We start from the raw sequence: 26,363 nt of genomic DNA, 5'->3' as shown, positions 1-26,363 counted from the left end.
GGGTATCTACAGGAAGAAGGTAGTCAAACACTAAAGGGCAGAAGATTGTATTTACTTTTATTTATAAGTTAGCATGCCTAAAAATTGACTTCTTTATGTTGACATTTGTCCTTAATGATTACAGATAAATGCCAGACTAAGTTTAATTTCCATATACCTCTTACTTTTAGGATTCTGTATCATTGCATAAGAAATTCATTGCTGATTGCTATACAAGATTAGAAGTGAGTAGCAAATTTTATTTAACCTGTTTTTTAAATAAATGCTTTCTTTTTCTTTCCTTTTATAATTTTATATTTTGAGATCATGTATGTAGTTGCTATTTGTGGCTGGATCCTGTTGAAGAATCTGTGAACCAGCCATATTGTAATGCAGGGAGCAGATGCTTGCCTTGATGCCCCCACATACAAGTGTCTATAGGACATTTCTTCTTCCTCCACCACCCTCTTCCCTGCTTTACCCACCTCCCTCTGAGGGTATAGGAACCTGTTTTCTGTCTTCGGGTCTGCTCCACTCCACATTTCCAATGGATTCTTTTCCTCCTTTTTACTTTTTGGTTCAGGACTTTTATACAAGCACTTGCTTCTTTTTCCATGCTTCCCATGTTTCACCTAGTTTATATTATAAATGCTATTAAAGGCCATACCAGGACACTCATTAGTAGGTGTTGTTGGTTGTCTTTCCCCCTAGAAAGCCTGCTGTGTAATTCATTTCACATGTAATGCCTTATTTCCAGCATGGTAAGTTAAAACATTGAACATTCATCTTCTCTCTTAATCTGTGCTTGTTTTTTATATCCAATAAAGAGTATTCCAAAAATATAAAGTGCTACTTCCCCCAAATGTTAATAAGTTAAACATTTTGGTGATGAGTATGTGCTAGAATATGTGTAGGATTTCCCAAGTCATGACTTCCATCCAGATAGGTCATCATAAAAAACATTTAGCCTGCCTGGTGTGAGTCAGTGGTTGAGTGTCAACCTGTGAAACAGAAGTCATGGTTCAATTCCTGGTCAGGGCATATGCCCAGGTTGGGGGCTCAATCCCTGTGGGGGGTGAGCAGGAGTCAGCCGATCAATGATTCTCATCATTGATGTTTCTATCTCTCTCTCCTCCCTTCCTCTCTGAAATCAAAAATTTATTTAAAAAATACCTCTAAGTGAGGTACCATGTATTAACATACATAGAATAGTTCTCAACTGGGAGTTATTTTGCCTCCCACAGTTCATGTGGCAGTGTCAGGAGACCTTTTTAGTTGTCACATTTTGAAGAATCCTACTGGCACCTGCTGGTAGAGGTCAGGGATATATATCCTGCTAAATATCCTACAATACCTGAGACAGTCTTCCACAACAGAGAAGTTTCCAGCCCAAAATGCCAATTGATCTGAGGCTGAGAAATCCTGATCTAGAATGATTATTTCTTATTTCACAGGCAGCCAGTTCAGCACTTGGCGGCCCCACTCTAACACATGCTGTGACCAGAGCAACAAAAATGCTTACAGCAACTGCCATGCCAACTGTAGCAACATCAGTTCAGTCTCCATATAGGTAAGTGATTGCAGAAGTTACAACAAATACACTATCTATCTACGTGTGTGTGTGTGTGTGTGTGTGTGTGTGTGTGTGTGTGTGTGTGTGTGGCGGAGAGCTACAGAAGGGGGCGGGGCAGCGAGCTAAGAGTGGTAGAGAGCTACCAGTGGCGGTGGGTGGGGTGGCCAGCTGAGGCAAGCGGCAGCAAGCTACTCGCACACGGATTCATGCACAGGGCTACTAATATATATATACATATATATATCAGTTTAAAAAATAATTGATACATTTTTTTCCCCTCCTATGGAGATCTCTCAATTGTTGATTTCTTCATTTTATTTCAAAACTTTGCAAACAGTCATTATCCTGGGAGATTATGTTTTCCATTATATATCCCCAAATTTGTATCTCTTGAAGATTTGTAGGTCATTATCATAACCACCCAAATGTTACTCTGCTCCTACTCCTCTACCTAGTAGACAAGGTTTCTTTGTGAGTTTTTTATTCATTTAACTTTTTTAAACTGTGTAGTGAGTAATTTCTCTATTATGATGGAATAAAGATCCATTAATTAGAAGAAGAGTAATTTTTTAACGTTTTAAATATTTACTTACTTAGACATCTTACAAATTTTCTCCTTGAATAATAAATCCAAAGCATTCATAGCATAAGCAAAATGAAGTGGAAGATGATGATTAATTAAAAGTGTACATTATAATATATTCACAGTTAAAATACTATTTACTTAAAATAATTTTTTAAAATAATGTTTTATGGGAACTTCATCCCCAAATATTTGTGTTAAAACGGAACTGACATTGTCTCTTAATCACATTGCTGTGTTTAGAGATTTCAATCAGTGAAATCTGAATTCAGTATTTGTTCCAGTTTTTTGATATAGTAAGTAGAATAGATAAATATTTAGAAACATGAGATTGAAACAACTAGAACATTTTTGTGAGGCTTTATGAGTCTTCCATTACTGGTAAGCAGCACCAAATCAGTGATTCCCAGGAAACCTTGGCAGGGGCTCATAGAAGGTCTCTGCACCTCACTCTGCTGCCCTCTAGTGATGGGTACTCATACAGTCTCTCTCCTGGAATGTGTGTATGTATTTTAATTTACAGTTGGGTATATTCCTTTTCATTTTATTTAGAAATGGAATCAAAACAATATCCTTGCTCACACTCTTTATCTTTTTAAAAATGAGTATTGTATAGTGATGTTTTATTAATGTGAAGGCAGCCAATAATACTCAACCCTCTAGAACCTCTTTTTTAAATGGCAGAAAGTGATTATTGAACTCATGATAAGAACACATTACATGGCTTTTGCATTCCCACATGTTTAGAAGTATCTCATAAATAGACTTTCACTAAGAATGTGCATTGAGAATTTCTAATTATATGTTTATAAATTGTAGTCCATCTCTATGACCTAGATTCTCAATGATTCATTTGTCTGACAAACCAGAATAGAAATGCATATATGAAATATTGGGGTTCATAAGTGTTTTTTTCCTTTTTACTAAATGATTTTTACTGTAAATCATTTCATATTTGACTACAGAGCAAAACCACATAATTTTTAAATATTTTTATTATAAACTTTAAAAACAGTTAATAAGAATGTATAATATCAGTGTTGCATTTGAACCAGGACATTGTTTTTATATTATTTTACCAGTTTTGAAAGAACTTTTTAGTGACCATAATTGTTCCAGCTCAAGGGGGAGGAGCTGTTCTCTCAGCTGTTCAGTGTGCTATGTTGATGTCTGCGGTTAATTCATTATTGAGCATAATTAAAACAGTGCACTCAACAATGCACTTATAGCACTTAGATATTTCCTAAAGATTTTCCATCTGAATATCAAATCTGGTTCCTGCTTATAGACTGAAAGAATTCAGAACTCTGTTAAATGTATTTAACAGAACTGTTAATATGTATTTAACCAACTCTTTTCAAGTAAAATTTCCAATACTGCTAATCAAGTATTAGAAAACAGTGGTACCTCTTTTCAGTTTTAGAAATATACCTATTTGAAGTAGACTTTCTGGAATAGCAAATACTAAAAGGCATTTGGATGTTTCATCTCTCAGTGTGAACACATGTAGCATTCTCTTCAGTAAAGTTATGGAGCTGTGACTATGTAAGTGCTGGATATTGGAGTCAGTCCTATCAGAGTCATCCCTTGGTATTCAAGGCACCCTCTCCAATCCGGGACCCCTCGGGGGATGTCTGACTGCCAGGATCAGGCCTAAACCAGCAGTCTGACATCCCTCTCACAATCCTGGACTGCTGGCTCCTAACCGCTTCCCTGCCTGCCTGATCGCCCCTCACTGCCCCCCCTGCCGACCTGGTTGCCCCACACAGCCTGATGCTCAGTTATTTGGTCAGCCCTCACTAACCGCCCCCTACTGGCCTGGTCACTCCACGCAGCCTATTCGGTCAGCCATTCGGTTGCAACAGTCACTTACGCTTTTATATAGATAGATGATGTAGTATTTGCATTAATTTATGTTTGCATGTAAGCTACAGCAGGGTATACCTACACATCACTTCATTTGTGTGGATTCAGGGTAGTGTTCAGTTCATGGAAAATTCAAATTTTGCATTTTGGAACTGTCTGGGATTTTGTTTTTTCAAGGTGTTTTGATCCACAGTTGGTTGAACCCACAATGCTAAACCCACAGATATGGAGGGCCGACTATATTTCACATGATAAGGAGTTCATAAGTCTGACTAAAAGAGACCTCAGGTCTCATTTTCAGAGTCTGTTAGAACTCCATGCTCCCTTGCTGTGTGTTTTCTGTCCCAGAGATGGTTATGTGTCCTATGTGTTGATTTCTTAAGTACTTTGAAAACCCTTAGATTACAAATTCTTATATTTTAAGTTTGAACTATACAGAATGTTCACAGATGAATAATTGTTTATTCTTCCTTTTCTCCTCATTCTTAGCCTAATTCAAACAAATTGTAACCTAAGTGTCTATCAGTAGATGAGTGGATAAAGAAAAGGTGGTGTGTATACATCATGGAATACTACTCGGCTATAAAAAAAAAAAAAAAAAGAATGAAATCTTGCCATCTGCAACAACATGGATGAACCTAGAGGGCATTGTGTTGAGTGAAATAAGTCAGACAGAGAAAGACAATACCATAACATTTCACCAATATATGAAATCTAAAAAACAATAAACAAGCAGAATAGAAACAAACTCATAGATACAGAGAACATTTTTATGGTTGCTAGATGGGAAGGGGGTTAGGGAAATGAGTGAAAGGGGTGAAGGGATCAAGAAGTGCAATTTGATACTTATAGAATATTCATGGACTATAAAGTAAAGCATAGGAAATATAGTTAATAATCTATAATAATAAAAGATTACTAGACGGACATCATTCGGACATCCTTCCTGAAGAAGCCAGGCCGGAGGGAAGCCAGCGCAGGCCCCGGGTGCCTGCAGGCGGCCGGAAGAGGGAAGCAGCCTGGGTCCCGGATGCCAGAGGGAAGCCAGTGCCGGCAGCCAGGGGAAGAAAGGCCTACTCTTGCACGAATTTTCGTGCATCGGGCCTTTAGTATAATAATAAATATGTAGTGTTGGATGGATACTAGATTTATCAGGATGATCACTTTGTAAGTGATATAAATGTCTAATCACTGGGTTGTACATTTGAAACTAATACAATATAGTACATCAATTATAATTGAAAATAAACATTATTTTTAAAAACCAAATAGCAACTCTTACTTGTAGAATACTTCCTGGTTTGCATTTGTCTTCTAATTTTCAGGCAGTTTAGAACTTTGATTCCTTGTGTTTACGGAATTATGTAGCATATTTTAGTTGTAAAATAATGAGAGTCAAGCTCACTGATTTTTTATTCTTGGTGGATTGACGGACAAATGGGCCTGGATACCCAGGGGAGACCCAGGTCCTCTATTTATGGAACAACTGTTTAAAAAAGAAGAAAGAAAAGAACAGGAAAGGAAAGGAAATGTGGGAGGGTCAGTCTTCTCCTCCCTTATGCCATCTGTGCGCTGCAGCTGTGGACTGCTTGCGTTACCTTCTCCTTGGATGAAAGGGAAGTTTCGTCTTTGCAAATTTCAGTCTTTGACCAATGACTGCTACCTGTTGATTGGGGTTTGGGTGAAACAGACTGGAATTGAGCTCAAATCAGCAATTCATTTCAAATATGTTTAAAATTTTTTCTAATCTATAGATCCACTAAACTTGTAATCATTGAGAGGTTGCTGCTTCTGGCAGAACGTTATGTGATCACTATAGAGGTAAGCCTCTCTTTTTTTCTAAAGCAACTGAATCATCCCATTATTAGACTCAATGTGTTAGTATGTATTTTTGAGATGTTTAACAGTGGCACTGTGAATCTAACTTGTTTGATTTATTATCTTTTTCAAGGATTTTTACTCTGTTCTACGAACTATTCTACCTCATGGTGCCTCATTTCATGGACATCTTCTAACGCTTAATGTTACTTATGAGTCTACCAAAGATACCTTTACTGTAGAGGTGGGTTTACATTAAGCTTTGTGGCCATTTTCATATTGTCTTACTTTCACAACACTATTGATAAAGATGTATGAGTGATTAGTCTAAAAGCTGGTAAACAAATTTAGAATAAAGACCTGAAATGAAAGGGAACTGATGGGGTATAAACAGACATATAGGCAAATACATAATACAATATCAGGTGGTGGTGAGTATCATCTATACTAATAAAAGGGTAATATGCTAATTAGACCAGACATCTCCCAGACGTCCTTTTGGACAAAGCCACAGTGGCGGGGGCTGAGGCAGAGGTGGTTAGGGGTGACCAGGCCGGCAGGGGAGGGCAGTTAGGGGCGACCAGATCGGCAGGCAGAGGTGGTTAGAGGCGATCAGGCCAGCAGGTAGAGGTGGTTAGGGGTGATCAGGTAGGCAAAGGAGATTAAGGGCAATCAGGCAGGCAAGGGAGCAGTTAGGGGTATTAGGCAGGCAGGCAGAGTGATTAGGGGTGATCAGGCAGGCAGGCAGGTGAGCGGTCCTGGACATCCCCCAAGGGGCCCCAGGTGGGAGAGGGTGCAGGCCAAGTTGAGTCACACACACACACACACACACACACACACCCTCCCCCTGTGCATGAATTTCGTGCACTGGGCCTCTAGTTAAAAATAACGGAGAATAAGCTGGTAGAGGTGATGGTTATGGCAGAACACTATGTGATCACTATAGAGGTAATCACACTTTATATAGAGGTGGGCATGGAAGGTCTGAGGTGGTGGCATCTGAACACAGAACTGGATGAGGTGACAGAGCAAGCCTTTTCTGGAGAAGGACATTCCAAACAAAGGGCAGCAGATGCACAGGCCCTGAGGTGGGGGTTTGCTTGGCTTGTTCATGTCAAGCAAGGTGGCTGGAATGACAATGAGAAAAGGAAAGAAAGAATGGAAGACCTGCTGTGGAAGAAGGACTTGAGATTTTATTCCATGTGTGATGAGGGGGTTGGAGGAGGGAATAGAACTTTTACTTACAGCACAAGGGAAGCCTCTCAAGGGTAGGGATTCTTGTCTTTGGTTTTTTGCTGTTCTTGGCTTTTAGAACAGTGCTCAGTACATGGTAGATGCTCACTAACAGTTGTTTAAATGAACAAATAAATGCATTACAACAGTTTAATTTTATTTTACAGGCTCACAGTAATGAAACCATAGGGAGTGTCCGGTGGAAGATAGCCAAGCAGTTGTGCTGTCCTGTGGATAATATACAGATATTTACAAATGATAGTCTGGTAGGTTTAAATAAACTGTGGCCCTTTAGCCTGATATGACTACTATCCTCTTTTCCTCTCAGTAATTAAGAAACCTCTTTTTGCAGCTGACAGTAAATAAAGATCAAAAGTTACTCCACCAGCTGGGCTTTTCTGATGAACAGATGCTTACGGTGAAGACTTCTGGCAGCGGAACCCCATCCGGGAGCTCTGCAGATTCCTCCACCAGCTCCAGCAGCAGCAGCAGTGGAGTTTTTAGTTCATCATATGCCATGGAGCAGGTATTGAGTGATAAATCATTTCTTTTTTAAAACAGGATTTTAATATCTTTGTCTTCAGCCCATATAGATTGGATGATTGTGTCCTTTCCTCTCAGACAAATCCTGACTCTTCAGAAATGTATCCCTGGGAAACACTGGGCATCATTGGGAGGAGATACATAATTTATCAGTCTTCTGGACCACAGACTCTTCTGAGTCCTGAAGCATTCTGTCTGGCCACTTCTGCTGCTCCTCTCATCCACCTCTCTCCATTGAGTCATTGATTTTCCCATTAGCAGTCACACATGCTGTGTTATTTCTATCACCTTAAAAAAAAAACTCTCTCTTCCCCCAGTTTCACCTTCAGTTCCTGCCCTATTCTCTCCTTCCCAGATCAGCAAAGCTTCTTGGTGAAAGAGTTCTTTGAACTCTTTTGCCATCCTCTTTTTAATGCTCTTTTCAAGGTTATCTCTTACTTCGGCCTCTCAATCTTCATCTTCTTGACCTTTCAGCGGAGTTGGTACATGTGATCACTTCCCCTTGAAATATTTTCTTCACTTGGCTTTCAGGTCTTTGTGTGATTGTATGTTTTTAACTTAGCATAATCTTGCTATAGATGTCAAAGAATCCTTCAGGGTTAGTATTAGTACTGTGGATTTTTTAAAAAAATAACTAGACAGTACTTATATATAGCAGGAATTTAAGAAAGAAATTTCATTCAGAAATGGTATTATGACAGTTAATTAGCAACAGAAATAGTGTATGTAGCATCTTCAAGTTTAATATGTTATTTCATATTCTGAATTATTAAAAATCTTCACCTATATAAATACATTTTGGGGATGTCTAGTTTCTTATTCCTTTAATCACATCTGAGTCTCTTCTATACATGTATATTCTTTTCTTACCTTTAGAAAAATCACTTAGATTACACATATATCTATGTATTGTGTGTGAGCATATGTGTTTGTGTATATATCTATACTAATAAAAGGGTAATATGCTAATTAGACCGGGTGACCAGCTATCTTCCAGATGTCAGACTTCCTTCTGGACAAAGCCACGGTTGTAGGGGCCAAGGCAGAGGCGGTTAGGGGCGATCAGGCCGGCAGGGCAGGGCAGCTGTGAGCCATCAAGCCGACAGGGGAGGGCAGTTGGGGGCCATCAGGCCGGCAGGGGAGCGGTTAGGAGCTAGCAGTCCTGGATTGTGAGAGAGGTGTCAGACTGCCGGTTTAGGGATTAGGCCTAAACCTGCAGTCAGACATCCCCCGAGGGGTCCCAGATTGGAGAGGGTGCAGGTCGGGCTGAGGGACACCACCCTCCATGCGCCAATTTCGTGCACCAGGCTTCTAATATGACTTTCATTTTGCTTTTAAGTCACTCATTGGCTTGTTTCCTCCTGATGAGCTCTTGGTCAGCTTTCAGTGGTGCCCACTCTCCATTCTAGTAATTACACCTACCTTTGTTTTATCTCTCTTCTTCTGCCTACCATTGGGCACCTGAGCCCCCACCAGCAGGTGGGTATGAGAGGAGAGCCCAGGTAGTAAGCACACCAGAAGGTGGGAGATCTCCAACTGTTCCCATGTGCGCTTCATGCAGATGATCACTGTGCTCCCCTCCATTTTCCCAGTGATCAGGTTTCAGAACTAATATTTGTATTGTACGTTTGATTAAAAAAAGATAATTCTTTTGTAAATTTGTATTTATATTTGCCTTTTTTCCCTTAGGAGAAATCCCTTCCTGGTGTTGTGATGGCACTTGTGTGTAATGTATTTGACATGCTTTACCAGCTTGCCAATCTAGAGGAGCCAAGGTAAATATAAATATAGGGAACCAAGAAACTTTTCCCTTGAAATGGATTTACTTTACATCTAATTCTAAATGACTCTGTTATTGAAACTGTGATTTATCTGAAAAAATTTCAAATTTGAAAAATTTCAGGATAACTCTACGAGTACGAAAGCTTCTGCTCTTAATACCCACTGATCCAGCCATTCAGGAAGCCCTTGACCAACTGGATTCTTTAGGAAGAAAGGTATGGGTATCTAGGGGGGTTAATTAACTGTCATGGAATTTTATATCATGATTCAGTGACAATACAACACCAAATCACACTACATCATTTGATACCTTTTTCTTAATGATTTTTCTTCTTTTGAAAAATACTTTCTCTGTAAATGGAAATCAGAACTTCATGTTGGCTTTTAAAGTATCAAAATGGAGTGAAAAATTATGTCAGATTTTAAAACCAGAAGAGTCTTTCATATCATCTACTTCTACCTTCATGATATATGTTAGGAAACCAAAGCCCAGAGAGAATGGAGTACCAGGCTTAGACTCTGGCTCCGATTCTTCTCTCATGATGCCTCTCTGATTGTGATTTGGTTATCTTTTCAGTTTCTCACTGTTGATACGTAAAATTCACTTTATTTAGTTTTTAGGATATCGTTCCATTATGTATATATTGAAATTGTGTTTAATCCATAACATTGTTTATGTTCTCAGAATAAATTAATTTATAACAAAGTTGTTAGAATTAAGTTATGAATTTTATATTTAAGGGGTTGACATTTAGACAACTTAATCTTGTCATATTTGGCTTATATACTAGCTTGAGGGAGAAGAGAGCTAATGTAATAAAACATATCACTAGTACTAGTTCAAAAAATTCTCAAAACTACCACTTTTGCAATCTTATAACTTCATTATCAGTATTTAGAGGTACAAGTTTTTCACAAAACAAGTTAAGATGACCTTGTTGATGTTGTTTAAAATAGGATTGTCATGCTGTTGAGCATGTATAGTTTGTCAGATAGAATTTGGTGTCTAATTAATAACTGTAGAGCTCATGTGGTTTTATGAGATTAAGTTTTAGAAAATATCATTGGTGTGGATTCTATTTAAAAGGAAAAGACTATCAGAATGTATACAGATACCTGTTTCTTTTTAATTTGTGCTTTTAATACATACATTCTCTTTTTCATTCTCTTAACTTAGAAAACATTGCTGTCTGAAACAAGCTCTCAGTCTTCAAAATCTCCATCCCTCTCTTCAAAGCAGCAGCACCAGCCAAGCGCCAGCTCAATTCTAGAGAGTCTCTTTCGATCTTTTGCTCCAGGAATGTCCACCTTTCGAGTGCTTTACAACTTAGAAGTAAGAAACCTATTTCTTTGCACTTCGTTTTGGTTTGTAGAATCATGCTTTCTGATGACAGAAACACGTTAACAGGTTTACTCTGTTAAAACTTAGTTTTTAAAAAGTACAAAATAGAATATAAATTGGAATATTTTGGTTTTTGCCTTTGTAAATGTCAACTTTTTTCAGTATATGCGTATGTGCATTGTTATACTTGCAAAATAGCATCTAAATAAATAATTAGGAAGCTTTATCTATTAAAATGTGTCTTTACCTTCCTCTAGAAGTTCTGTGATTATATATAATGCCAGTTATTAATCCTAAACCTACTTGCTATTAAATGTATCTTCTTTTTAAAAAACTGTTGTAATTGTTTACATTAATGCAGCTTTATGAGGAATTTGTCAGAAGACATGTTAACATGATTATTTCAAGGTTATAAAAAAACGGTTAGAAGAATTTGAGCAAAAGAATATTTTTATTACCCTCCTCCTCCAAAGTGGCTTTAAACAAGTAGATTTAGTTCAGTAAACATTTACTAATTACTTACCATCTACAAGTTATTGTGATAGTTAGGGGGTCAGAGTTGGAAAGACAAGATATTCGCTCCCAGGTCTTATGAGTAAGACATAGGAAGAGGCTGGATATGCTGAGTCTTGAAAGCCAAGCATTAACAAAGCGATGTGGGAGAGTGACCAGGGGACCAGGTGGAAACAGTCCTGCTCCTGGAGGGTCAGCGATCGGACCCTTGTGCATGTTAGGTCTGGAGAAAATAAAGCCCTAGATGATCTTGCTTGACCTAGGAAATTATATCCAGGCAGTTCGTTATTAAAGAATCCATAGCACTACCTAAGCAGCCTTAATTATCAAATTAATGTTGAGTAGATTTTGAGTGATGATAAAGGCCATAATTACTAATGGGTACCTGGTTGGACATTTTTTCTAAGTTTTATTTCATCTGACAATCTAATTTGGAGTATATAATTAGATTGATTCATTTTATGGTCTACTTGTTGCTTATATGTTCAAACTGTGGTAACATTTCACATTTGCCTTAAAATAATTACTCTTGTCAAAAGATGTGTTGGATTCAAAAGTAGAAAATACTTAGTGAATATTTAAAAAATAAAGCATACCTTTATTTGATGTGGGCATTTAAAATAGGTAGACTATCCCAAAACAGAAAATTGCTTAGAAATTCTTGGCCAGTTTAAGCCTATAAATTTTGAACTTTCTACTGCTGCCAGATTTGTCTTTTGCTTTCAAATGATTGTCTCAAAAGTTAAGGTATAAATCTTAACACACACATTTGAGAGCACCTAGAAAAGCAAAATGACCCAACAGTGGATCTAGCTTGTCTTTCAGCTACCTAGATGGCAGTATCTTAGAGCCAAAGGACTCAGTAGCAAAATGCCTCCAGTACAATTTTAGGACTTCTGTTAACTGGGATTCCTTTGGTAGGTTTTCTTTTGCTTTAGACAACACAAAACATTTAGAAAACATAACACTCCCAAAAGCACTTATCTTTACTATTAGAAAGATTCAATTCCTCCCATTTTAACCTTTAACTTATGTTTGCCTACTAAGAAACTTCTTAGTGGATCTTCCAAATACCCATTGATTTGGAGAAACATTTTATTTTCACTGAATTATTATCCATTAAGCATGGGGAGTGTGTGCACGTGGCTGTCAGCACTCTCTCATAGAAGAATTAGAGTCACAGAGGGTTTCCATTTTCCTATGTAAGGTTCATGAATCAGGGCTGATGAAACTGTTTCCCAAAGAGCAACTCAGGAGGAAAGCATTTTAAAAATAAAAAATCTCACACTAAAAATCTAAGCTCATAGAACCCCATAGGTTCATAGGAGCAGATTATTTTTTTTAGAATAGGAAAGGATCTTGAATTACATCTAGTTTAAACCCTTGAAGAAATTGAGACAATGAGTCTTTATTTAAAATTTTAAATTATAATAATTAAATAAGCCAGCTCTTTATGCTTTGTGCCTTGTGCTTATGCTAAGCACCTTAAGCTTGCATTATCTTATTTAATCCAAACAATCCTCTGGTAAATGTAGTTATTATCCCAATTTAGCTGATGAGAAAACTGAGGCAAAAAGAAAACTTACATGCCTGAGATTATTTCTGTGAAATAATTCTCTTGTCATACCAAAATATTCAGTTAAGCTTTTCTTTAGGTAGGTATAAGAGTGTTATAGAAGGGCCATGGATATTAAAGTGAGATACATCTGGATTTAAATTCTAACCATGTGACCTTGGATGGGAGGTCACTAAACCTCTCAGGTCACAGTCTTTACCTATAAAATTAAATACTGTACATATGCCATGCATAGTGAGATGAGATAATGCATGTTAAGTACCTCATCTTATACCTAGATGCTCAATAAGTAGGAACAAGTTAGAATCATTAGTGGGGACTCATCTAGCACTTTTAGTAAATGGGCTGTTTTATAAAACTTACATACTTTTTTAAAAAATACGAATTTTTTTTTTATTGATTTCAGAGAGGAAGGGAGAGGGAAAGGGAGAGGGAGAGAGAGATAGAAACATCAATGATAAGAGAGAATCATTGATCGGTTGCCACACTGAGGATCGAGCCCACAACCCAGGCATGTGTCCTGACCAGGAATTGAACCCATGACCTCCCGGTTCATAGGTCAATGCTCAACCACTGAACTACACCAGCCAGGCTTAACTTACATACTTTTTAAATAACATATCTAGCATATCATCTATTCTTATCTAAGCCTGAGAGACAGAGACATTCACATTTGCTGGTTTTATGAAAAGAGAGCACATCAGCTTTCTTCAAAACAGGTTTTTGTTGCTAAGTAAATAGAACTTGGAAAATGTGATTATTTATTTGTGAAACATCAGCCTCCTTATACTTCTGGGTGGAAAAATGGCATGCAGCATTTAAAGAAATTGTGACTTGAATTGTGTGATTATTTTTTTTTTAATATATTTTATTGATTTTTTATAGAGAGGAAGGGAGAGAGAGATAGAGAGTTAGAAACATCGATGGGAGAGAAACATCGATCAGCTGCCTCCTGCACATCTCCTACTGGGGATGTGCCCGCAACCCAGGTACATGCCCTTGACCAGAATCAAACCTGGGACCTTTCAGTCCGCAGGCCGACGCTCTATCCACTGAGCCAAACCGGTTTCGGCCTGTGTGATTATTTAGTAAAGGAATAATTTCTGCTGGAAATGTTGGAATGATTAATTGTGCTTATCTATTTCAAGGTTCTAAGCTCCAAACTTATGCCAACAGCTGATGATGACATGGCAAGAAACTGTGCAAAATCCTTCTGTGAGAACTTCCTCAAAGCAGGTGGTTTGAGGTTAGTGTCCCAGTATAATGTTACATGAATTGCAGAAAATAATTCTATTCTTTTTATTAACTTCTCTTGCCAAGCCTTGCTTATTCCTACAAGGTATTATGTGAAGCATTATGAGAGTTTTAATAAGAAGGAATGATGTCTTAGCCTTTGGAATATTTTAATTTATTTTATGATTTTTGATTATTTAAAAAACTTAGAGAAGCATGTCTCTTTCCGCTCTGGTAGCGGGGATTCTCAGGAAGAGGAAAGGTGAAGAGGCTAAATTGGTTTCTGTTAATTCCCACATCCATTTATGCTAAGGTGAATTTGATTCCCAGTAGTCCATGTTGTGGAAGGCATTAGTTCTGAGGCTGCAAAGATAAATTAGGTATTATCCCTGCCCTTAAGAGGCTCATGGTTTAACAGTTATTATAACTATTAATACAAAAGCTTATAAAAATCACTTTAGTGGAGTGGAGGTTATGAAAGAAACTAGTGGTTAAATTGACTAAATTTGGTTGGGGTTATAAGATTAGGAAATGCTTCACTGAAAGTGACATTTGAGTTGGGAGTTGTGAAACCAGTAGTCAGTGTGGTCATTCCCTAGGTAAACAAGGAGGGCAGGGGCACTCTGAGCCAGAGGTCGGGGGCAGGGAATGAATGAAGCACTGAAGTACATAGCCCCTCTTGGGAATATAGTTGCCAGGTGAGGCTAATGCCAAGGATAAGGGAGAGAAATATGTAAAGAAGAGTCACATTGAGGAATCCCAACATTGTATTGTAGACCATGGAAAAACAGGAAGTTTATAAACCAGGAATTACCTAGAACAATTACTCTGGCTGCATTGGAGAAGAATGGAAGTAGAAAAGACCTAAGTTCAGGGAGAACTGTTAAGAGCTGTGACAGTGCTCGAGAGAAGAGACAACAGGTTCTAAATTTAGGGCGATGGTAGAATGACATTTATGTGGTAAAATGGGCAAGTCTTTATGAATAGATATATGACTACGGTTGGAACATTTATAGATTGACCCTGATTGCTGCTTGAGAAAGAGGATAAATGGTGACTCTCTAGTCCTTATGGGAAATAAACATGGAAGGAGATGGAAGAAACCGAGGAAGTCAAGAGAAATTAATTTGATTGCATATGAGGTCCCTGTGAGTCATGTGTAGTGGATGGTTTGGATAGGATGCTCTTGAGAGATATGGAGAATGGCACTAGAGATTTGGGAGAGGTATCAGTGTAATTGCAGCCATTGGGGCATAAGCAGTTGGTAGAGCTGAGTGGCAGGGATAAGTCTAGGAAGTAGAATCTGTATGCGGATGTCTCTGCTTTACAATGAGTGACCTAAAGGGGGTGACAGTACTTTGATGGGAAGGATAAGAGAAAAGTTGCCTTTTTTGTTTTGGTTTTAACATGTAGAAGACTTGATTCTCTTTGTAGGCAGACCAGAAGGGGCTGATGAAAAAGAGACAAATAAAGATGAAAAGGGGTTGATCAATTGAGGGACTGTGTTCTGCAGTTGAAAGATTTGCATTAGGAAGAAGTAGGCATGCAATTTCTTCCAGGAGTGAAAACCAACTTGAAGATAGTTAAAGTTCTGTTCGGAGGCCCTGAGGGGAAGAGAAGTTGGGTGAGACCATGGAGAGATAAAGGGGAGGAGAACTAAAGAGAGCTGAAGGAATTCCAAAGCATGTGGAAGGCCTAGTGCACATATAGTTTTACTCTTTGTTCAATATTGTAGAGATGTTCTTACAACAATTTAATTCAGTTTATTCGGCCAATTACAGAGCTATGGTAATAAAGGCATTTTACTTCTGGTTTATTCTTGTATGTCAGTTAACTTATATGCCAGGCAGTTTTCTAAGCAATGAACAGAGTGGCAAATAGATTAGACCAAAACCCATATCCTCATGAAGCTTACTGTCTAGAGGGGGAAAGAGATAATAAAGGCAGAAGTAAAAGTAACAGTGTATGTCAGGTGGTTTTAAGAGCTGCAGAGAAAAATAAGACAAGAGGGGATGGAGGGAATGGTCAGGGAAAGCTTTACTTGATGGGGTGACATTTTACAGACATGATGGAGGTATAGAGTGAGACCATGATCTCCTAGGGAAAGCTCTCTACAGGAGCAGCCACCTTAGTGGAACCCACCTGATGGCTGCAGAGACCAGCAGGAGGCCAGTGTGTTTGGGGCAGTGAGGCAGGCAGCAGAGGGGACGTGAGATTATAGACATAGGTCAGGTTACGTAGGATTTTATAGGCTACTGTGAAAATTGACTTTTTTCTGTAGGAAATAGGAAACCATTGGAGGATTTGTACAGAGGAGGAGTGTCATGATCTGACTTAATCTTGAAAGGATCTCTCTGGTTGATCTTTTGAGACTAGATTTTGGAGGTGGAGCATTAAGAATGGAAGCAGGAAGCCCTAACTGTTTTTGCTCAGTGGATAGAGAGAGCATCGGCCTGTGGACTGAAGGGTCCCAGGTTCGATTCCAGTCAAGGGCATGTACCTTCGTGGCAGGCACATCCCCAGTAGGGGGTGTGCAGGAAGCAGCTGATAGATGTTTCTCTCTCATCGATGTTTCTAACTCTCTATCCCTCTCCCTTCCTCTCTGTAAAAAATCAATAAAAATATATTAAAAAAAAAAAAAAAAGAATGGAAGCAGGAAGAACAGTTGGGAAGCTTCTGCAGTAATATAGATTGGAGTGGCCATGAAAAAACAAGCTTATTGAATACACCAATTCTGGATATATTTTTGAATTGTTAGTTCACATTAGTAAACTCAGGCCAGTTAGCAAGAAGATAACTATGCAAACATTCCATGTTGGAGATCCTTCTTTGACTTAATAAGGAGTCTAATTCTAAATGGATGAGAAGGGTTATAGGTATCATAAGAAGTCATTGGGATAAAGATATGTATGGTTCATTTTATATGTAAGGCTCTTGTAGGAATTTTGAGTGATGGATAACATTTATTAGTAATTAAATTACAGAAATTTTCTTATGAAAGAAATAGAAGTCTTTAATATCCTGTCTTCTTTCTGTTTTTTGAAGTTTGGTTGTAAATGTCATGCAGAGGGACTCCATCCCATCAGAAGTCGACTATGAAACAAGGCAGGGAGTTTATTCTATCTGTCTGCAACTCGCAAGGTATGTCAATATGTTGTGTTAGTCTCAAAAGGCAAGACTCGACTCTACTTTTCTCACCAATTCAATCATTTTAAGTAGTATGAAATGAGTTTGAATAAGTCTACCTTTTTATTTCCTTTTAAGATTTTTACTTGTTGGACAAACAATGCCCACGTTATTAGATGAAGACATTGCCAAAGATGGTATAGAGGCACTTTCTTCTCGCCCATTCCGAAACGTTAGCCGGCAGACCAGCAGGCAGATGTCCCTATGTGGTACCCCAGAAAAGTCGTCCTACCGACAGTTGTCAGTGTCTGATAGGTCTTCTATTAGGGTGGAGGAAATCATTCCTGCTGCACGAGTTGCAATACAAGTAAGTGATTTGTGTATTCAAGAATTAGTAAGTACCTCCTGTTTAGAAACGACTGGTTGAGGAGCGGGACCATTCGGATATCCTATATATTAAAGGGTAATATGCAAATTGACCGAATTTCGGAATGACAGGTCGCTATGACATGCACTGACCGAGAGGAGTGGGCCTAAGCTATCAGTCGGACATCCATCTGTGCCAAGCGCTCCCAGACTGCTAAAGGGCACAGGCTGGGCTGAGGGGACACCCCCCCCCCCCCCAGTGCACAAATGTTGTGCACTAGGCCTCTAGTATTGAATATTGACATGAATATTAGCTTAAAGGAATTTATGGTAAGAAAGAAACCACTTATGTGGAAATACTATAATTCAAGGTGGAAAATGTCAAGTGTTATAAGAAAACTACAAAGACAAAACATTCTATAGACCTTCAGAGGAAGTGGAATAATTACCTTCACCTGTGGCCATCATGGATGATTTTATGTGGGAGGTGGCATTTAAGGTAGGCCTTGAAGAATAGATTAGGATTAGATATGTAGAGCTAAGTATGGAGAGTTGGAGAGAAGAAAGTCGTTCAAAAAAAAAGGAGGGCGTGAGCAAAGTTAGAGAAAATCAGAGCCTTATTGGGGGCGGTTCGGGGTGGGGAGGGGGGTCACACGGCAGTTCACACAGGCAAAAATGCATTGTGGGGCAGGGGGGAAATGGTGAAAACAAAACTGTTGCCAGGTAATTTAAAGCCAGAGCATGGAGATCATAGTCCTTGTTTACAGATAGCAGAGAGATATTGAAAGTCTTTGGACATCATGGAAGCATTAAAAAGGTGGTCCTCTAGGTCCGTGGTTGGCAAACTGCGGCTCGCAAGCCACATGCGGTTTTTTGACCCCTTGGGTATGGCTCTTCCTAAGCCTTAGGAGTAAGTACCCTAATTAAGTTAATAGCAATGTACCTACCTATATAGTTTAAGTTTAAAAAATTTGGCTCTCAAAAGAAATTTTAATCGTCGTACTGTTGATATTTGGCTCTGTTGACTAATGAGTTTGCTGACCACTGCTCTAGGTGATCTTGGAGGGAAAGAATCTCACAGACTGAGACTAGTAGGTCATAGAAGCCAATGGATTGTGTTCCAGTACTGCCTTTTCTCGTAACAAACACTCTTTCCATCCTTCTGTAGACAATGGAAGTAAATGATTTTACTTCCACTGTGGCTTGTTTCATGAGACTGTCGTGGGCTGCTGCTGCAGGACGACTTGACCTTGTTGGGAGTAGCCAACCAATAAAAGAAAGTAATTCTCTGTTTCCTGCTGGAATTCGAAACAGGCTCAGCAGTTCAGGTACTGATTAAAAAGGATAAAGTAATTAGAGCATTGGGCAAGAAATAGCTGTAAGAATCATCTCTGTATAGGTTGCACATTCCTATATGTATGTCATACTTCATTTAAGAAAAAAAATAAACAGTGGGGACACCAAATCAAACAGTTTTTATCTTGCTCAGTGTAAAATGTCATGAGGCCAGTAACTGTGGCTGTAATAAAAATTCATCTAGGATTCCTACATGGAAAATTCATTTTCTTGGTTCAGCCACTTATTTCTATTAGACCTTTATAAGTAGCTTTACTTTTCAGCTTCATTTGGTTTCCCTGTTCAATCTATGAGTTTGTGTATACCTCAGTATTGAAAAAAATTTTTAATGTGTGACAGATATATAATAAAGTGCAGAAATATTAACACGATTTTTACATATTGTAACCCATCTGCATCACAATAAGGAGTGTTTTTAACATCCAAGGAAGACTTTCTAATGGCTCCAAAATTGCACTGTTCTGTCACCTGAAATTAGTTTTGCCCCATAAACTATGTATAAATCAGTCAGGGTCATGTAAAGTGATTAAGTCTCTCTTATTTCTTAGACCAAAGTGTCTTCTTGGACTATTTAATTTCACTTGAGGAGTCTGGGGAACACATTAAAAGGCTATGAGAAGATCCACTGGTCCTATGGGACCATAGTAACCTTCTGCTTGCCCTCTCCAGGAAGCAATTGCAGCTCTGGAAGTGAAGGAGAGCCAGTTGCCCTGCACGCAGGCATCTGTGTGCGCCAGCAGTCCGTGTCCACCAAAGACTCCCTGATCGCTGGCGAGGCTCTGTCTCTCCTGGTTACCTGCCTACAGCTTCGGAGCCAACAGCTGGGTATGCAGGAGGCTTGCTTGGGATTCCTCTCCTTTAGGGATAGGGGTTTCTGTTGGGAATTATTTATGAGCCTTTATAGATACAAGGTCATGTTATAGAAATGAAGAGGGGCACGCTTGCATGTGGAACAGGTAAGTAAAGTGCTAGAGTAGTGAGATTTTGAGCAAGCATTTACTGAGCACCTTCTATATATAAGGTTCCGTAGTGAGTGCTATAAAAAGCAGTATGTTTGCCCTCCAGGAGCTTACTGTCTAGTTGGGGAATTAAAACAACCCAAATTATAGTTCATAAACTATAGAATTAGAATTATATATCAGTAATGACTTCACTTAAAAATTATGTAATTTAAGATTTGCCCTTTTAACTTTATTGTTGGCTTTAGCAAAGTGGGGCTGTTATGAATCAAACTTTTTGTGTTAAAACATTCCAGGGCTCAGTCCTACATCACTGCGGTCTCATCCATTTTCACAGCTTTCAATTTCTACTATATGCTGATACCTAAATTTGGGTCTCCAACCTGGACTACACCCCTGACATTTCCACTTGGATCTCAAATAGGCTTTCTAGACTTAGCATATACACAACTGAACTATTGATCTGGCCCATATCAGCCGAGTGTTTTCCCAACTTAATTATTTAGCAGTCTTGCTCTGGCCAAAACCTTGGAGTCATCCTCAATTTCTTTTTCACACCCCACTTCTAAGCTGTTGGCACATCCTCCTTTAAACTATATCTAGATTCTACCTCTTCACTATTATTACCCTCTGATCTGCCATCATCTCTTACTTGGATCACAGCCATTGGATCCTAACTAATCTCCCTGCTTCTACCCTTGCAGTTTATTCTCCACACAGTAAGCAGAGTGGACCTTCTTAAATGTAAGTCAGATCCTATCATTCTTCTGTTTAAAACCTTGCAGTGGCTTCTCGGTTCACACTGAGTGAAAGCCAAATCTTCACTAAGGCCTTCGAGGCCAGACACAATCTGATACCTGTGTGCCTTCACCTTCTCCAGCTCTCCTCACCTACTGTGACTGCTTCAACCACCCTCGCACATTCCTGCCTCAGGGCCCTTGCACTGGCTGCTCCCTCTTCCTGGTATCTTCTTCGGCCATCTGTCTACATTGTTCTCTCTTCCTCATTTCCTACAAGTCCTTGCTTAACGTTACTTTTTCAGTGAGACATTCTCTGACCACCTTTTAGAGAAACCACAACACTCCCCTCAAGCTCCAGCACTACCTAAAACCTGCACCTTATTTTTTGCTGTGTCAGTTATCATTTTATAACAAATAATACAATTGATTTACTTGTCATGTTGTCATCACCCCCTCCGCAACTAGGCTGTAAGCTCCATCAGGACAGATTCTTGTCCATTTTGTTCCCTACTCAGTCTCCAGCACTGTCCAGTGTATAGTAGGCCCTCAATAAATATTTATTTATTCAGGAATAAAGTCTTAAAATTTCCCTTTAAAAATTGTGCCAATACATATGGGCTCTATTCTTCACTGTTATTACTGATTTAGGCTGCCTATTATATAGATGTGATCATTATGTATTTACTGTAACACCTAAGTTCATTTTATAATATAAACATATAGAAAAGGTTAGAGATTTGTCACGTTGCAATAGTATTCAAAAGTATTTACTTTGACAAGAATGCTTTTGAAGGTTTATATATGAGAAGTGTGAGTCATGACATACTTTTGAACACAGGCCATAGTACTTAGTTAAGTTTTCCTATAATTGTTTAATTCTAGAGGTATTTTCAAATAAAAATGAAAAAAATTATAACTTCTCTTCAGTTTTATCATTATTTAAGTTTGTGGTAGGGTATATTTTATAGTTCACAAGTATTGGTAGTTTATCAACACAAGACGTATTTATTCTGTGACTGGCATGTGCAAGGCATTGTACTAAAATGTGAAGGTGCAAAGATGACCGAGATGGTCCTGCTCACAGGCATGGAGGCAGTTGTCAAAGGTTTTGAATTTGATTCCATGTAGAAGAGATGAATTTCTGTTATAGTTAAGCTTAAGAAATTATTCAGAATTTTTGAAATTTTGAAAATGTATTTCCTAACTTAATTTCCCCCCCCTGCTCCCAATTTTCCTTATTCTTATCATTAGCATCTTTCTATAACTTGCCCTGTGTTGCTGATTTTATCATCGATATTCTGCTTGGATCGCCAAGTGCTGAGGTAAGGATTGTTTACATTACTTCATAAAAAAACCCCTTTGGTCCTCTTCTGTCTTTGGCTCTCTGGATACCTGTAACATTGCAGAGAATACAGAAGGAATGACATCTTGTCCTCTCGGGGAATCATACAAAATGACCGTTTGGACTGCCTGCCCTCCTTTCTAATCCATATCCCTCAAAAAGTTAAGAGACTAGTTCTAAAATTAATTTTTGTTTATTACAAACAAAATATTATAGCCGGTGTTCAACACCCATAGCTGGCAAGGACAGCTGGCATTAAGCATCAACATGTTGGTCAAAATCAAGACCAACTTCAAGCCATGAACTTTCACTAGATTTTATAATTCTGATTGTCTGACATGACCTTGAAAATTAACTTTCCTTATTTTCATTTATATTAAGTTATAAATCTATTGATTAGAATAGAATAATAGAATGGTTTCGGAAATCAGTTCCCAGAACACACTTGTTTTTAATCCTAGTTTATTCAGTGTAAACTTTACCATTAATATTGAAATACTCGGACTCTTAGAGTATCCTTCAAAGTGTAGACTTTGAAGGAGAACCATTTTTGAAGCAATCACTTAAAGAACATGATGGATGTTCTTTGCCACTAATTCCAGATTCGCCGTGTTGCCTGTGATCAACTGTATACTCTTAGTCAAACAGATACTTCAACTCATCCAGATGTACAGAAGCCAAATCAGTTTCTTCTAGGTGTGATTCTCACAGCTCAGCTGCCTCTCTGGTCTCCAACTAGTATTATGAGAGGAGTCAATCAGAGGTACGTGATAAAGATGAGAAAGCTCACATTATACAGAAAGAATAACGAGTTGGGTACTGCTCCCATAAAGTCCACTGTGCATTATGGAGATGACAGAAGAATCTCTCCTCTCCTCTTCTAGCATTTGTGTCTGAAAGAGGGCATTTCAGTGTTTTACCCAATTCAGGACTGGAGAGTTAAAATAATTCCAAGGCTTCTCTGTCACCCCCAGTTCCCACCTCCATCTCCCACCTCCCCCTTACCTGGTTGGTAAGAGCCTGAAACAATTCAAGCCAGATCACTGTGTAAAGGTCACACTGCTCATGTCTTCTCAGTGTCACAGTCTCAGCTCAGCATACTTCACAACTCCTATGTGTATCTGTAACGGTAAAATCATTAATGTGCCTCTTGCTAAAATAATGAAGTTGAATTAATGTAAAAGTAGTTATTTTGTGCTAGGAAAAGTCTCATTCAATTGTTTTTATGAACTTCTTATAATAAAGAAAATTATTTTTATTTTGAAATCAGACTCTTTTTAATAATTGAAATCTGTTTTTTAGACTGTTGTCTCAGTGTATGGAATATTTTGACCTGAGGTGCCAATTATTAGATGATCTGACAAGTAAGTAAATGTCTAACTTTGATTTGTATGGGGGGAGTAAATTCGAGGGGGTGGGAAGGAGAAAAGAAAGCCAAATGGACATTTCTAATTCTGACTTAATGTATCGAGATATAAGTGAGATTATAACTATCATTTGAGGTTGAATTTTATTTTCCTGAAAATAGCATGTAAACCCCATATGCCAGTTTTCTATTATGTATCCAACTATTGTATGCTGAGAAAATCTGTTGATTTTAAAAATTGTCAAAGGCGCTTATACTTTAATTAAACTGATACAGAGCTATTAAGAAGTCTTTCTAGTATGGTCCATTCTGATCATTTTTCAGAAGTTGATTATTGAAAGAAAGAGGAAATGTCTATTGAGATGTGTTGATAGTAATAGAAGTGAGTGACAGAAGTAGACAGGATTCGTATCTGGTGCCGGTCCAGCTTTGGCTGACCCTTACATATCCCTTTTTACCTCCTCATCCGGGACCCTGCTTGCTGTGGCTTATAGTGCAGGGAAAGTAGAGCATAATCACTCCTCTCCTACCCAATCCCAATTTCCAATATGGAATCTTGTTTTAAATCCTTTTTGGAGGGGAAGTGAAATATGCTTCATATGAGCAGTTCTTTGGAGTTTGGCACATTGTTTGGAATCCTGAACTCTGCTACTGTGCTGTTGACCTCTCTCCTTTGCAGAACTCTGCCCCCTATAGGCGTAGGTAATACTGTGGGAGCATTGGCTCTCCTCATACCCTTCCATCTTTCCTTCCCAACAAAGGAGCTTATTTTAAACAAGGATTGTCTCCTTCATCTTATATCCCCAGCTTGTAACACAGTGACCTGCACAGAAGAAGCACTCAGCATGTGTTTGGTTTATGACTGAGAGTGAGTGAAGGAAGGAAGGAACATGCGTGAGCTGTCATAGTCCTGTGGGTAGCAGCTCTAGCCTGAGATTTATTAATGACAGGGCTTGTTTGTTTTTTGAGTTTGACGAAGTGAAAGTTTGGGACATCTCTCTGCCTACTTTAATTCAGGATTTTGACTCCATAAAGGGAAATACTTCTCTTTAAGAAATTGATTTTTTTTTCCCTTAGCTTCAGAAATGGAGCAGTTAAGAATCAGCCCAGCTACCATGCTTGAAGATGAGATTACTTGGCTGGATAACTTTGAACCTAATCGCACAGCTGAATGTGAGACCAGTGAAGCAGACAACATCTTATTGGCAGGACACTTACGGCTCATTAAGACCCTTCTTTCACTCTGTGGGGCAGAAAAAGAAATACTTGGTAATTATTGCTTCATCTTGTCATGTGACAGAATAGCTCATTTTCAGTTCCTGCCATAGTATTGTGTGTAATTGGGAAAATAAGATAGGTGCTAAGTGTTGCATAGAAAATTGGCCCTTCAGGCAATAGGAGATTGTCTGGCTTAATGCCTAACGAATTTAAGGTATATTTTACCTGTGTCACTAAACTATATAGGGAATTTTATAGTGTTCAAAAGAGTTGGATCACATAACTTAATACCAAGTAAAAATTATAATTCAAAGTAGGTTTTTCTCTTTTTGCTGTTGAGTACTTTATAAAATATAATCTGTTGTATACCTTACTTCTTTTAAGAGTAATTTTATTCTAGGGGGGCAGCCCCCAACCACTACCCCTAGAAGATGGATGAGTCTCCTGAGTTACATATGTAATTTGTACAAATATATTAAGTATTATAATTATATTCAGAAAACAAATCAAAACATTAATTACCACATTTATCACACAAACTAAGCTCTACAAAAAAATCTTTTTAGCAACTGGGGATACATAGAAAAGAGTGATTCTAAACCAGGGTGAGAAGGGCAGATTATTTTTACCTAATGAAGGCAAGATTTTAAAAGTTTCAAAACCCTTTAAGTAGATTCCCTATGCCCAAAGTTAGAATTATTTACTCAAACCATCTATCTTGTGGTGTTCTTGGCATTTGTGTTTCTAAAATGAAAGTTCGACTCCTTTCACTCTGTTATAAGTTCATAAAGGAAGGTACCCTCGTTTGTCTATCTTTATATCCTGTACCCTGACCCTACCAGCCATCCCCACCCCTCTACACCAAGAGCTCTGCCAAAAATTAAGCATTAAACTAAATTGAATGCCCTGCTATTGAGTGGCTTAGGTGCCTTTGCCTTTAATATGAAGTGCAAGACAGGATCTTTGAATTAAAATATGTGTTCATCCTCAACATGAATATTATGCTCTATTCCAGGTTCATCACTCATTAAACCATTGTTAGATGACTTCCTTTTCCGAGCTTCTAGAATTATTTTAAATAGTCATTCTCCAGCTGGCAGTGCCGCCATCAGTCAACAGGACTTTCATCCAAAGTATGGAAAATGCACGTTGTGTTCAGTTTTGGTAAAAATTCTAATTCAAAACATTAGTCCAAAAAGATTTTCTTAACTTGGAGTTTGTCTTCTATCTTGTGAGTGTGCATAGCTTATAAGATCTTATCCACTATACAAAGAAATGCATGTAAAGAGACTTAGGATAAAGCCTGCCTGGCACACAGCACGTGCTGAGCAAGTATGCTGGTACCATTGTTTCTATCGGAAGAGAATAAGTAATAACGTGGTTAATTTGGTCAGTAACAAATTCCAAGAGAAACTGAATTTGTCAGAATTTAGTCCAAAGTGAAAGTCAGTAGGTTCAGGTTCTGAGTGTAGAGGGTTTCTTCTAGAAGAAAAGTATAGGTGCTTTAGTGCATGAACCTCGAGGTTTGCTGAGTAGTGACTGTTCCTGATGATTAAAACTGTTTGTGATAGGTTACAGTGGTAATATTAGAATCAACTTTCATATTAATTTCTGTGGGTAGAAATGTGGAAGATCCTTTTGTAATACTAACCCTATATGGGTGGTGTTTATACTCTTTTTTTTTTTAATATATTTTTATGGATTTTTTACAGAGAGGAAGGGAGAGGGATAGAGAGTTAGAAACATCGGTGAGAGAGAAACATCGATCAGCTGCCTCCTGCACACCCCCCACTGGGGATGTGCCCGCAACCAAGGTACATGCCCCTGACTGGAATCGAACCTGGGACCC

At 38.4% G+C, this 26,363-nt stretch overlaps 1 protein-coding gene across 11 annotated transcripts in view; it reads left to right on the top strand.

The window, feature by feature from the left end:
* The window catches only part of USP24 (ubiquitin specific peptidase 24), a 130,659-nt gene that overhangs the window by 64,381 nt on the left and 39,915 nt on the right, over window positions 1–26,363 (top strand). For all 11 annotated transcript variants that reach the window (XR_004974275.1, XR_004974276.1, XR_004974277.1 and 8 more), the window contains 19 exons: window positions 171–224; window positions 1,434–1,549; window positions 5,756–5,822; window positions 5,953–6,063; window positions 7,220–7,318; window positions 7,405–7,578; window positions 9,285–9,370; window positions 9,499–9,592; window positions 10,555–10,710; window positions 13,957–14,054; window positions 17,087–17,182; window positions 17,306–17,534; window positions 18,702–18,861; window positions 19,559–19,714; window positions 21,840–21,910; window positions 22,533–22,693; window positions 23,233–23,294; window positions 24,374–24,565; window positions 25,530–25,647. Coding sequence is in view for 7 of the 11 variants with exons in the window: in XM_036351661.1 (XP_036207554.1) it covers window positions 171–224; window positions 1,434–1,549; window positions 5,756–5,822; window positions 5,953–6,063; window positions 7,220–7,318; window positions 7,405–7,578; window positions 9,285–9,370; window positions 9,499–9,592; window positions 10,555–10,710; window positions 13,957–14,054; window positions 17,087–17,182; window positions 17,306–17,534; window positions 18,702–18,861; window positions 19,559–19,714; window positions 21,840–21,910; window positions 22,533–22,693; window positions 23,233–23,294; window positions 24,374–24,565; window positions 25,530–25,647 (2,300 nt within the window). In the remaining 4 variants the exon portion in view is untranslated. The remainder of the gene's footprint in view (window positions 1–170; window positions 225–1,433; window positions 1,550–5,755; window positions 5,823–5,952; window positions 6,064–7,219; window positions 7,319–7,404; window positions 7,579–9,284; window positions 9,371–9,498; window positions 9,593–10,554; window positions 10,711–13,956; window positions 14,055–17,086; window positions 17,183–17,305; window positions 17,535–18,701; window positions 18,862–19,558; window positions 19,715–21,839; window positions 21,911–22,532; window positions 22,694–23,232; window positions 23,295–24,373; window positions 24,566–25,529; window positions 25,648–26,363) is intronic.

This window comes from Myotis myotis, unplaced genomic scaffold (assembly GCF_014108235.1).
Source record: "Myotis myotis isolate mMyoMyo1 unplaced genomic scaffold, mMyoMyo1.p scaffold_m19_p_2, whole genome shotgun sequence".
In the NCBI taxonomy this organism is placed as follows: domain Eukaryota; kingdom Metazoa; phylum Chordata; class Mammalia; order Chiroptera; family Vespertilionidae; genus Myotis; species Myotis myotis.
Note: the sequence above shows the minus strand (reverse complement) of the source record. Positions and strands in the feature narration are given on the sequence as shown.